The 14,562-nt window shown below is 41.3% G+C and overlaps 1 protein-coding gene across 1 annotated transcript in view; it reads right to left on the bottom strand.

The window, feature by feature from the left end:
• Window positions 1-12,525, bottom strand: part of gfra2b (GDNF family receptor alpha 2b) — a 380,025-nt gene extending 367,500 nt beyond the window's left edge. Inside the window, exon 1 of the mRNA XM_047373569.1 lies at window positions 11,934-12,525. Within this exon, the coding sequence (XP_047229525.1) occupies window positions 11,934-11,973 (40 nt within the window). The 5' untranslated portion in view covers window positions 11,974-12,525. The remainder of the gene's footprint in view (window positions 1-11,933) is intronic.
• Window positions 12,526-14,562: the final 2,037 nt, after the last annotated feature.

Below are 14,562 nucleotides of genomic sequence, written 5' to 3'. Positions count from 1 at the left end.
AACGGTAAACTTCTCATCCATTCAAAATGAGAAAATATGAGGAATCATTGCAGTCGACTGAAAAACTCGTCTCCTTGGAAACACCTCTGTGTGTTTCCACCTGTGCCGGCAGGGTCTTCAATCGGGATATGAATCTTCTGATCTTCTTGTATCGGACAGAATTCTCAGGAGAGCTTTCAAGCTCTTCTGGGAATGGCCGTGTGGAGAAAAAGTTAACTCACCTGCAAGCTTCTGTTTCTCCTGATGTGCGCCTCCATTTCGTTGTCCTGTGAGACACCCTGGAAATGGCAACAAAAGTTTGGTTTCCACAGGTTATATAATCCCATGTGACGTCGGAGCTCCGACGCCTGTTGAGCTGCGCATGTCGAACTGTGCAGCCTGGTCGGTCTGTCCGACAAAAATGAATGACCCCAACACCAACGACATTTCTGATCCATGAGTCAAGTCTGTGCTTAGTGTTGTCTGCTGAAATGGCTCCACAAATGATTCCCTATCAGCTGCTCTGCTAGCTGGCTGTAAACTGTGGAACGGATCTCCCAAACGGAGACGGGGACCCATGAGACACGCAGTAATGAGACACGACCGTTCAGAAAATCCACTCCACAGCTTAAGCCAGCCAGCAGGCGAGCATTGAGTTTCTTTGTGGCTAACCTCCTTTTCATTCCAAAAATGTTGGCTGTGTGGAAATATTTACTCTCGAATCGCCACAAAGCAGGACCGCAACATGCAACGTTTCCAAAGCGGCTGTACCAAGATACGGAAGCTTTGTCATGACAAACAACACAACAAACCTGATCAGACATTTTGTAGGATTTTGTAGCCAGGGGGCAGAAAGAGGAAAGTAGCCAGCAGTTATCACTTCTGGACTCATTCAAACAACAAGGTAAACTTCCTCTGGACAACGTCAAAGCTAAATAGATTACTGAGAAGTTGCTTAACTTCATTGTACTAGATGACCAACTGTTATTAGTTATAAAAGACGAAGGATGTTTGAAGATGACCAGCAGCCGAGTTGTTGAAGAGAAGCTGTTGAAACTCCTTGAGTGGCTGCAGTAATTACTGCTCATATTCTAAATGAATGTCCTGGAAACTGACTGGGGGCAGATAGCATTGACTAGAGTTTGTCTGAAATGTTTGAGGAACCAGGAGGCGGTCATGAGGACCCTTCTGAATTGAGAAAGAGGGGCATGTTAGGCGGACTAAATTTGTGACATTCGAGTGTGAATTTGAACATGGATTGGAAAGAGCAGGACGGGCCATCAAGGCAAGCGATAGAAATAAACAGGGGCCTTCCCTTTGGTTTGTTTAAATAAAAGTTTGAAGTGGTCAGGATAAAACTTGAGGGCCAAAAAGGCTAAGTATCTTGATGGACCAAATAAATTATTAAGGGAGGTCATTTGTTTCACCTAGAGAAGCCATAGAAGGCTAGAAAAGACACTGGAAATGCCATGACTGAGTGTATAACCGACTATATAAACATCTGTGTGGATAAAATCATCCCCACCAGAACCGTGAGATGCTTCCCCAATAACAAACCTTGGATCACCAGTGACCTGAAGGACCTGCTTAACAAGAAAAAAAGAGCCTTCAGAGAGGGAGACAGAGAATTATTGAGGATTATACAGAAGCAACTTAAAGTCAAGATAAGAGACAGCAAGGAGATGTACAAGAAGCTGGAGAGCAAGCTCCAGAAAAACAATATCAGAGATGTGTGGTCAGGGATGAAGAAGATCACAGGCTTCAAGCAGAAGGATGATCAGACCGATGGAGGTCTGGACAGAACCAATGAACTGAACACATTCTTCAATAGGTTCAGTTCAGAAACAAGCTCAGCATCCTCCTCTCCTGCTCACAGCCAAACAGACATTCCACCTTCCTTTGACCCACAGGACCCACAGCTGTCCAGTAACACCTCAAATGTTTTATCTTCCACCTCAGCCCTAGATCTTTCTGCTTGTACATGTTTGCCTTCAACCATATCAGAAGATGCTGATGCTTCCTTTGCTTCCCCCTTCCACCTGTATGTCTCAAGAAGTCAGGTGAAGATGCAACTGGAGAGCCTGAATAGGAATAAGGCTGCAGGTCCAGATCATATCAGCCCTAGAGTCCTGAAGGGCTGTGCAGAGCAGCTCTGTGGGATCCTACAGCACCCTGGCCCAGAAGAAGGTTCGGGTGTTGTGGAAGACCTCCTGTCTTGTTCCGGTACCAAAGAAAACTCACCAATCAGTCCTCAATGACTATAGACCTGTTGCCCTGACATCCCATGAAGGTCCTAGAGAGACTCGTGTTGGCCCACCTGAGTAAGCAAACAATAAACTATCAGGACCCCCTTCAGTTTGCTTATCGCTGTGGAGTTGGAGTTGAAGATGCCATCATACACCTGCTTCAACAAACCCACTGTCATCTGGACAAAGCCAGGGACTTAAAAAAGCTCAACAAGCTGATAAAGAAGGCTGGCTCTGTTCTGTGGACTCCTCTGGAACCTCTGGAGATCATTGTGGAAAGACGGATTCTTCATAAAATGAAGAACATTATGGAGAACCCAGAAAGAAAAGTTGTAATGAGATTATTTGAGGATAGGGAGCGTAACAGGTCTTCGGGAATTGGGCTGAGGGATAGAATGATTGGCGATACCTTTGAGGAGGAGTTTGATAGCGCGATTTGAAGAAAAGGCCTGGAGCGGGTTCATGCAGGTGTTATTTTGCGAAGAAATTGATGCCTACTAATAAGCTCCAGATATAAGGGAATTTAAAACAGTGGTGTTCAAAACAAATGTTATGAAAGCCAGGACTGTTTGAATGAGGACTGGTTACAGAGGGGTATGATGGGCGAGGCATTATTTAGAAAAAGTTTGCCAGGCGAAAGAATATGATCTGGATGGAAGGAGCTAGACCTGAATTACAGTAGATTTTGCTAATTGGAGCAGAGAATGGAGAGAAGGGATTAATCCAGTTTCAGGTCTTTGCGGGTTGGAATAGGAGTGGGTTGAACATTGGCAGTTAGACAGAGACTGAAAGATTTGAAATTTGGAGCGAGAGAAAGCATCAGCAATTGAGTTAAAATAACTTGGAACGTAATGAGCGGAAAGTCATATGAGATTGCTTGCTAGGTTATGCGAGGTAGGGCATGATAGACTTAGAGGAGGAACGGCCTTTATTTAAAGCTTCCACATGCTGCGCTGACACATAAAGCAATGATACGTTTTCTTTTCCAATAGCGGCCCCAACAGGCTAAGGCGATGGGAATGACTTCATAGAATGCTGAAGATTCTGACTCAGAAAAGGGGGAGGGCCACACGTCGGCAAACCATTTGTCCTAAATAAATAAATAAAAACCCAAGGAAAGAGCTACGTCCGTGAAAAATGACCTTACTGTCATTATTGTTTGTAAGAATTTGTTATTCTGCTGCGGCAGTAATGCAGTTAATGTTTATATTTTGAAAAGACTTAGTACGGGAAGGTGCTGTAAATCGATTGTTTCAAGCTGAACAGAGCAGCGTCAACCCAGTGTGCAGAGAGAAAGTGTGCTTCACGATTATTATGGGATAAGATATAGTTAAGAAGTATATTGAAACAGTAAATGGTCCCTTAGCGCCTGGTTGATAAGGGAACAAAGTTGGTATAATGTTCGAATTCGTAGATGAATATTTAGATATCTACAGGGCAAACGGGTTGCTGTTTGATGTGGCTTTTTTTTTTCCTTATCTTCTTCCCCCACTAGAAGAGGGTGCTAATATCTTTGGTAAGTTAGTCACGCTAAGCGCATACTAAAGTTTACTAGCTTTACAGTTGAAATATTATGCGTATTATTTTATTTTTAATACAGGGAAAATATAGAAGGCAATGGTTACAAGTTTAATAAATATACGTGGTAAACAGGGTAAAAGCACTCAAAGGAAACAGTGACAGGGAAAAAGGGGTTGTAATAATTTGAAGTAAATAATTTATTTATGGTAAATAATAAAAGGCAAAAAGGTTAAAAGCATATTGTTTGAGTTACTAAAGGTATTTACGTTCTGTATATTTTTAGCTCTTAGGATGTGTGACACATGCAAGGCTCTGTCAATAAAGGATTGTGAAATATCCGTTTGAGAGACCATTTTTTCAACCGGGACTACAGGCCGGAAAAACTGAGTCAGCCGAGAGAACAACATTGCCGTAAAAGAAGGAGATACCGTTTCAGTTCGTAAGGAGACTGGAGCGGGAATCCAGCAGTTTAAGTTTAGCCGGGCAGGCATGTTGGAAGAAAGGAAGAGAGAACAAGAGCGCTCTGATGGCCGACAAGCCGCAGGAATCAGAGGTGGCTTGTGTCATGATAAAATTTCAGGGACGAGAAAAGACCAATCTAGGCAGACTCCTGACTGAATGAGGGTGGATGCAGCTTTGTGGAGAAGGATTGTGATACTGATAGAAAAATCAGGAAGCCATGTTTGAAATGTAGGTCGACGATGAGGGACGGATAATCGGTTAACTGAGCAGTAAATGTCTCTGAAATGCCTAAAGGCGGCCACAAGCTCACCAAAAGGGAGATTTTTAGCAAGGTGGAATGAGATGATTTAAACATAGCAGTAAAGCCATCAGGGGAGGCGACACACTGGTCGCCCTCGGGAGATGGTAAAATGAGAGAAACCAGATAAATGAGCTGCCCCTGCAGGATTTGGAGTGGAGCCTGGGCTAAGTGTTAGAATGCATGGGAGTATGATCTACCTGAATGTAAAAAAGGAGTGGGAAACACAGCGTGCTTGAAGGCCATATGAATGAGGAAACAGTAGAGAAAAGAGAATGAAGTGATACATCTCACCCATAGAGACGAGCCAGAACGAACATTGCGATGGTGAATGTCAGTGGGAGGGGCCGAAGAGTGGGTTGAAAGTCGGCGGAGTGGAGAAGAGGAAATGCTGACGTGGCATAGTTGGAAGCCAACTCCCGGAGAAGCTGAGTAAGAGATGAAATTGGGCGCTCAAGAGAATCCATGGACGAGATGAATAAAGCAGGGAAGATTGTTGGATATCCAGAGAAAAAGACGTCGAAGCCTGGGTTTGTAAGGAAGATCGGAGGAGAACCGCTGCAGAAGCCGGCCGGGTGATGTGGCGGCGGGAGCCAGGGTGGAAGCACGGCGACCTCGGCGACGCTTAGCAGGAGAACTGGAGGAGTTGTTAAGGTGCTTTCCACTTGCCCGGAGCTAAGACAAGGGAAAAGGGGCCATTGAGGCGGGAGGCCAGACGAACAGTCGTACAAGCAGAAGAGGAGGAAGGAGGGCGAGGATTGTCACGAAACAGTGCGAGTCGTAGTGGACATGACACGGCTGATCATCGCAGCTCAGCTTTAAGAGCGAGGAAGTCCGTGAGTGAAGATCTTTAAAGCAGAGCCTTGGACGGTGATTGGCTGAAGAGGAAATGCGGACTCGATGCTGATTAGCTGGAGCAGGGACACATGGTGGACTCACTGAATGGAGCAGAGGAGGGGGTGTGTCTTCCAGACTGAATTTTCATCAAAACTCCATGAGCCAGCAAAATTAATTTGTGCTGATGAATCAGCCCCCTTTGTATCTTATTTGCAGAGGGTAGTTTTGTGAGTAGTTTACCATTTATGGTTGTCTTGGATTTAATAAATACTGATGGTCAATTTGAAACTCTTTCCATATTTGTTTTCAGGAGGGGTTTTTTCTGGTTAACAGGATTTATTGTTTTACTGATTGTTTTCTGATCGTTTTGGGACATACATGCATACAATCTTAGATTATCATACCTTCCTGCAAAGAGGAATTTATCACTCCTCATAAAATCAACAAGAATGGTAATAATAATGTTTAAGCAAATAGAGCTCTGGTATTGGAATAGTATCGGTATTATATCCAAATTCAGATAACGTATCTCAAGTGAAAAAATGTGGATTGGTGCATCCCTAACTCCAACACCAAATAATGCAAGATCATAACACTGAAACTAAATAAAAACCAGATTTTACTCAGAGGAGCTTTGTAATTATCCACAGATCTTTAATAAATAAAACTTTGAGATGTAAAAAACATGAACTACAAAGCATTATAAACTAAGAAATGTTCAGCACCCTCCCACCGTAAAGCTCCACAAGTCTTCCCTGACAAGTCCTCAAAGACATATCATTTCAATCCATATCAAACTTTAATCATAAATCAACCTTATCTTAAACAAACAAAAATGCAGTGTTATTTATGCTTGCACTGGTGTTTTAGGTAAGACTGCAGGAGGAGAAAAACTACCTCCAAAAACAACACAGGTTCTTGACAAGGTTCATGCAGTGGTAATGTAGCTATACATGTTTGGGTCATTGGTCCTTATATTGACTTAAATCTAAAGGCAAGGCAAGTTTATTTATATAGCACATTTGGGTAGCAAGACAATTTAAAGTGCTGTACATGGAAAAAAGAGACAGAGACAAAATAGGGAAAGCACATTACAGTTGCATAATTAAATAATTAACAAACTCAAATAATTAAAGAGAATGAAAATAAATAATTTGAATGATAAGATGATAATAAAAAAGATAAATTAAAAATTGATGGTAAAATGATTGATAAGAAAATGAAAGGAAAGGTGGACTGAAAACGTATCTAATAATGTTTAGATAGTGTCAAGATTCACTGTGGTTTGGTTGAACCAAAGTGCAGACTGATGCTCAGGAATCGCATGGTGAGTCAAAAGTCTCTTTTTTAAAAAAACAGGAACTTACAAGAGCCAGCCAGAGCATTGAAGACAGACAGAGTGAGGACACCAAACAGGGTAACATCAGGACTGGAACTAGACAAAAAGTCAGGATAGTACTGGGATGATAACAGGTTGCTAAAAGGGAGGAACCAGTGGTGACAAATGAAAACCAGAAAGCTTAAGTACTGAGGGAAGTGGAGTATGAACCAATGAGCAGGGAGACATGTTAATCAGATAAAATGTTGCACAGGTGTGGAACAGGCTGCAGGGAAACTGAGGGGAATGTGTCTAATTAAAACTAATGAGCAGAAGGAAAGCAGGGACAGCTGAACAGAAAACAAAGAAACTAGACTAAATAACAAAACCAAGGGAAAAACAGATCAGAATAGTAAAATATTAACACATGAAATGTAAGAATCTAGGGATTAACCAACTACACAGAACAGAATAACTAAAGTAGGGTAAACAGAAAAAACACCTGGCAGAGCAAAAGAGAAAACAAACCCAAAGTAACCGACAGTTATGTGTTTAACATAGTCAACAATTAATTAACTGTCTGTCTGAAGCCACTTTTATGAACAATATTATTCTGTGAAATTATCTATAGGTCTGGGATATCACAGCCAGCACTAAGCAGAATAATACCTGCCGTCTAGGTATTATTCTGCCGACCAGTTGACACATAACATTTTCCTACAACGTGGTAACCAAACATATTTTTTTGACTCTCCACCTAACTCACCAACATATTGATTTCTACCTCTCTCTTTGCTCTTTTCTTTCTGGTTACCATTGTTAACCATGAAATAACAGATTAACTGGCTGATTTAAATACACATTGACATTAATGAGGTGCTTTGCATTGACCATTGTTGGTTGAATGTGGACGTGTAGAGGGCAGAACATGAGGTGGAATCTCTTACACAAATGTTGAGGTGCAGCTGTGATTTATAAAGGGGGAAATTGCTTGGTGGTGCACGTGCGCATGGTTTTATAAGTCTGGATGAGGATACCACTGTCACCTTACTGAATCTGGTTTTGAGTCACCTGGATGGAAACAAAGCTCATGCCAGGCTTTTATTGGTGGGTTTACTTCAGCTTTTAACACCATTCAACCTCATTTTTTAGTTAGCCGTCTCTTAAATGGTTTTAATCTGAGTAAGAATCTTGTGGGGTGGATCCCCAGTTTTTTAACTGACAGGACACAGAAAACATGGGTTAATAGAGTGTTGTATGACCCTGTTTGCAGTTCCACTTGGTCACCACAAGGTTGTGTCCTGTCAACGTTTCTTTTTATCATGTTCACCAGCATGATGCAAAGTCAGTATGAGAACAGGTTTATTCTGAAGTATCCAGATTCTGTAATTGTGAGCTTGCTTCAGGAAACCAGCCATGGGCCAGTTGTGCAGGATTTTATGAAGTGGTGTGAGAAGTGTTTTCTGTTGATGAATGTAAAGAAAACCAAAGACATGGTAATCGATTTTAGGAAAAATTGCCACTGTTTTGACCCAGTCTCCATTCAGGGGGAGACTGTGGAACAGGTGACCCAGTATAAATACCTGGGCACATGTATTGACTCTGGGCTGAAGTTTGAGGCTAACTCAGGGAACTGGCTGCATTCAATGTTGGCAACACTCTTATGACCATGTTTTATCGTTCTTTTATCGAATCTATTATGTTTTTCTGTCTATTGTCTTGGTTTGGAATGCTTCTGGAAAAAATAAGAATTGCCTCAATCAGATTGTGAAATGGGATGCCAAGCTTATTGGGCAGCCACAGGTGGGCCTCGATTCGCTCTACACCAATCAGCTGCAGAGACTGAGCTACAGCATCATGCAGGACCCTCTGCACCCCCTGAACCACCTCTTTCAATACCTGCCTTTAGGACAGAGGTTGGTGGTTCAAAAATGTAGAACCAAGAGATATAGAGTCAGTTTTATCCCAATTGTCTTTTTTAATAATATGTCTCACCGCTACTAGGGACTGTTTTTAGTTTTTAGCATTTTGTACTTTGTGTATTGGTATGTGCTGTTGAATGTTTGTGTTGATGCATCTCTTGTACTGCAACCTAATTTACCTATGGGTACTAATAAAGACACCTTGAACCTTGAACTAACCCACAAAACCCAATTTTTGTGTGGACCAGGCAAAACATCCACACAATGTTGATGTCCCGTCAGGGATTGATCCACATAATGTTATACATACAAGTGCACACACACACACACACACACACACACACACACACACATCTATGTCTCTTCCACTGTTTTTTTGTTATTCTCATATTATTGTAGATTATTCATGACTCATTTTTACTTATTTCATTATTATTTTGTATTTTGTTTATTTGATTTATTGGTCTGAGAACCAATGGAATTTTCTTTTAATGCTGGCAACAGTGTCATCCAGGGAACTGGCACTGAGATTGGTGGACTCTATCTTATAAGTACTATAGTGTTCACCTGAACAACAAACTGGACTATAGTCACAACACGGATGCTCTTTACAGGAAGGACAGAGCAGACTCTACCTGCTAAGGAGACTGAGGCCTTTTGGAGTGCAGGGGGCACTCCTGAAGACCTTTTATGTGGTGGGATCAGCCATCTTTTATGGTATAGTATGTTGAAGCAGCAGCTTATCTATAGCTGAGAGGAAGTGGTTAGATAGGCTCATTAGGAAGGGCATCTCTGTCCTAGGATGTCCCCTTGACCCAATGAGGGTGGTGGGAGACACAAGGACTGTAGCAAAAATGACATGCTTCCCACCACATGCATGAAGCTGCAGCAGAACTAGAAAGATCCTTCAGTGACAGACCTCTGCATTCTAAGTGCACAAAGGAACAGATCCTTTCTCCTAGCAGGTGTTAGTCTTTATAACCATCACAGCTCCCAATAAACTCAGTGTTTACAGCCCTGTTGATGTTTGTTTTTCAATATCCTGTAAATATTTTGTTATCGTTTTTCATGCACAAATATACATTCAAATGTTCAACTTTTTTTAAAATGTTCTACTTAGTTGCTTATTTTGAATCTGAATATGCTATTTTTAATAACTGCACAGTATGCTGTAAATGTGCTTTTACTGTATGGTCTCTTAATCTTACTTTCTGTTTTTAGAATTTACCCTTGTGTGAATCTGCATGCTTCCATTTGCCTGTCACTTTGCTGCTGGTACACCAGAAATTTCCAATTGAGGGATAATAGGGTTTATTTCTATTCTATTCTACCTATTTATCATCTATTGGCAAAGTTTGGAATCCACTGTTTATACTGAGAAAAACAGCTCAACATGGAGGTTATTACCCGGAATGAAACTTGGAGGTTATTATCTGGAATGAACTGTCCGATTTGAACATAATTTGGTATAAATGCGGACCACTAGGTAAGTAGTGGCATTTTTAGTAGAGCAATGTGTTTTTGGCAGTTCCCAGATAGTCTTGCAGTTACTCAAGACAGTGAGTGAAAGTCACCAGACACATATACTGTCATATTTACTGTCTGCCTGCTCCACTTAAAATGCCACGAGTTGTACCCTCTTGTTCCCTTTCTAGGCATGTCAGCTCCTTACAAATCAAGTGATTTACATGATCATGGGTGGTCTGCATGTGTAACAACATACATCCAAATCAGACCATTCCTTCTGGGTGTCTATCTTGGTGTTTCACCATTTCTATCTTATGTCAAATCCAGAGCGCTCCCTGAAAGGCAAATCTGACAAGGATTGTAAAAACAGTTTTTAAATGGGTTCTGTAGCACTGCATGACATAGCAATTATGTGACAATGTCAGAAACATTTTCAGTTTTTTGGACTAAATGTCATTAAACAGTATTTTTAATGACCTCTTAAGTGATAAAAGTAAATGTAAATGAGACATACTTTGGACAAAGCACATTAACAAAAATGCATGTAAACTGAAGGGCATTAGGTTATACCAATATGGCTGTTGTATGTATGTATGCCTATGTAAGGATGCATGGCAAGTTTGGTCATTTGTGTTCTAATGAAAATCACAAATAAACCAAATCTAAGATTTATGCAATCACCCTGGGTCAAAAATAAAAAAAAATATGTATGAGTTGATTTCTCAAAGGCAAAAGTCAATTTTATTTGTGTTCTAAAGATCTCTATTTCAAAATCATCTGTTAATTCAGTTTTAAGTGTTCAGACAGATGGGGGCAGACAGTCTCAGGGTTTCGCTAGTTTAACATGTATCCGCAGGTGACTAGTTGTGGTCAGCTGGTTTTCACATTATCACCAATCATTCTTTGGTTGGTTGAACATTTTATTGTCTGCATGGAAACTCCTCAGATGCACCAGTGAAAAACTTTTCACACTGAGGTCCGAATACATTATCTATGACTAGCTTTGTTTGTTAATGGTTCAGCAGGGCAACGTGCCCTCTGCTGGACCGAATGGTCAGCTACATAGGACTATGCCTTTAGACACCTGCTGTACACTCAGACTGGTAGTATAGTTCAGTACTTTTACTCAGATACCAGAAAAGGGTATCATTTGAATGATGTTTATTTTGTTGCAACATTTTAAGGATTATATTTAATTATTTTATATGCTTGTTTAATTTCTTGAGATCCTCCTGTATAATATGTCGAGCCGCTGCAGAATAAAATAATCCACTTAATACTATGTAAATCAGAAGGAGTTCTGCACCTGCAGAGACTGCCTACAAGATTAGATCAGATCAGATCAGATAAGCTTCTGTTGCTTCAGAGAGAAAACAGCTGGGGTTGATCCGAGTTCAGACTGTGATGCAAGTACAAAAGAAATTCTAAATTAAAAAGCCAAGAGACATGGAGATAAAACTGAAATTAAACATGACTAATAGAAGCAAGACAGATAAACTATCATACAGTCTGTTAACTACACAGAATGGAATAACAAAGAAAAAGTTGAATTGTTTGCTGTTATTCACCCTCTAGAATTAATGCAAGGCAGGAATCATGTTTGCCTAACAAGGGCTTTAATCTTGATGCACTTACTTAAAATATTGATGCAGCTTATGTCCTGCCAGTTCTAAAAAGTTGAGCGTCCCAGTGCTTAGACAGGGACATATCTCCACACATATACCCTGCCACTGCCATGGCAGAACCCACTGAACCCGTTCACAGGGAGGTCGTGGGGTGACATCTTAATGGGTTTAATGGTTCTCGCGAAGGGAAGATGAAAAGGACTAACCCGTTCCTGTCCGGTGTGTGAGTGTGTTTGCATGCGCCAATTGAGTACTCACCTAACACAAACACCACAGAGATTATGTTAATCAGGAACATGTCGCGTCTGGCTGTAATCCCTATGTTCAAATTGCTTCCTTCCTCTTCTCACTCTCTCTGTCTGTCGGATATCTCTCACTGAAGCTCTACTGACATGGTAAAGCGAGCGCAGCCTGGTCCCCGAGCCGACCCCTATAAGACTCCAAGCAGCGCAGGAGTGATGGCACAGTCCTTCACGGGGCGCACATTCCGCAGGTACGCGCAGCTTCTCCTCAGGAGTCCGCTCGTAAAGCCTAGGATGAACACTTTCCTCGCTGCTGTTAACCGATCAGCGTACACGCGCTGCCCCCAGCCAACTTTTCCAGATGGTTTGTGTGTCGGCGTCAGACAGGACTCCGAGTTTGGACTGTCTACTCTACCTTTCTCACGCGCACTGTTACAGAATGTCTCTCTCTGACCGTAAACTCCGCGCGCAACTCCGGAGCAGCACGATGCTCAATGACACGCGCCTTTTCCTGCATCCACCTAAACTGCCTCGTGCATCTGATAGCTGCAGTAAACCGGGGGCGTGTAACTGCGCGTGACACGCACAGATACGCTTAGAAGGGCGCGTGCCAGTCTTTCCCTCTCGCTCCTTCTCTCTCTCTCTCCAGATATCCAACAAGCTCCTCGCGCACGGAGTGACTCCGCGTGATGATCTAAGCGTGCAATATGAGATGGAGCATTCTCGTAAGGGCCTAAGCTTAAACGCACATCAGCAGAGCCATTTTTATTCATTACAATCAGTGTATTCCTAAATACGTGATATATGGATGGTTTAAAGTGAATTGAATATTCCTTTCATGAACAAATGGTATTAAGGTAGATTTTAGACCTCTTTCTAAAAAAAAAAGTACGACATATTTTTGCATACTTTTTTATTCCATATTTTTAGCATTTTAGTTTCATTTTTTTCCACTAAGGTTTATAAAATATTTCAAAATGACTTCTCACAATTTTGTAAAAATAACCTGTTTATGTATAAAATTATTTTTTTTCTTTATGTTTCTTTTTTTATATAAATACTTTTGGTAATTATTTTTTGGGTCTTGCTCAGTGACACAGTTAGTGTTACCCAGGAATGTGCGGCCTCTCTAGGACCCAAACGCCCTGTTCTCTAACCACTAGACCAGGGGTCCCCAATTAAAATAGCAGGAGGTCCACTCCCTCCAAACACTTGGGTCCGAACATTTTAAATCAAGAGACAAAAATATTTTCTTTCATCTTTATTTAACGTTTATTTAAAAACTACTGATCAATTATTCACATGCCCTTGAAATCATCTGCTGAACAGAAAAGAGCAATCGAATTTTAGTACCAACATTTAACACACTTGAAATGTCACAGTCGAGCTGGGTCAGTATATCTTGGTATAATAATTCTGCTCTCCTTGTTGTGCTTGTGGCAGGCAGGGCAATGTGCCTAGCCTTTTCCTTAAGTTGCTGCCATTCTTTTCCATCTAAAAGTGTTTCTGCCACTGCTTCCATGCACTCTTTGATCATTTCCCAGTCAGTGAAAGGCTTTCTGTGATTTCCCAAAAACATTCATATGCTCGCTGTTGTGCTGTAAAAGACTGTATGCTTCTGTCCATTCATCTTTAAATGTGTGATTTTCATAGTCCATTTTACGTATTTTTGATTAAGCCATCTTCTTTTACTCACTCATCTGCACAGCAAGTTATTGTACTATCGTCAAGCTCCCAAGCTTGTAACTTAGCAACCCACTGAAGGATCTGCATAGCTTCTTCTTTGTCAATTTCTGGCAGTTGGCATACAACGATGTGGTGCATTACTGCCACCAACTGGCTTGGAGTGTGGACCAGAATGTCGCTGACCCACATAGCTGTCCCTTGCGCCTGTTCAAAAGTCAGACGCGGCAGCCGGCAGGACTAAAATGTTTATATCTACATAGTAAATGAGAAAATGCTTCGCGGTTAGGTTAACAGCAGCAGCCCTGACTGAAGTAGCTCACTGCCTGACTTGCTTCACGTGCAGCCCAGGGCCAGACGCTCCACAGGGCTATACCCTGGTCTGCTAATCCGTGACCTCTGCACTAGATCACTGCTCCCACAAAGAATTTGGTCACTTTCAAGGCGGAATGGGAATAGACAGGTATAGATTATCCAGCCATTTAAGTTATTTTCTTTTTTGTTTAAAATTGTTATTTATGTCTTTCTATATTTTGTAAGTTTTATTTATCTAATTAAAAAGTAAACTTTTATGGGTAGTATCTTCAGTCATTTTATTTTTATTTCAGTACAATTGTATTTATGTTTTCAAAGCTGCTTCTATCTACAGTTGGCCATAGCAGTTCAAACACCTCATGCAGAAATGAAGATATTGACTGAATGTTGCACTGAGCAATGCACAGCCTGTGTCTGGGTTCACTTCACTGTATGATGCTGGGTTTATTAGGAAAAGATTTTCTGTTCTCTCCTTTCTCTATGTAGTTGAACAACTTCATCACCCTGAAGAGATGAAGATGAATAGACAGTCAAGTTTATCATCCCAACATGAGACATTTATATTCACATTTGGCGAAGGATCACCTCTCAAAGGAAAAGGAAAAACATACAGCAGCCCAAAAAAACATAAAGCACACAGACAAGGT

The sequence above is a fragment of the Girardinichthys multiradiatus genome, chromosome 8, assembly GCF_021462225.1.
Source record: "Girardinichthys multiradiatus isolate DD_20200921_A chromosome 8, DD_fGirMul_XY1, whole genome shotgun sequence".
Taxonomy (NCBI): domain Eukaryota; kingdom Metazoa; phylum Chordata; class Actinopteri; order Cyprinodontiformes; family Goodeidae; genus Girardinichthys; species Girardinichthys multiradiatus.
The sequence above is the reverse complement of the archived record's forward strand: the minus strand, read 5'-3'. Positions and strand labels throughout refer to the sequence as shown.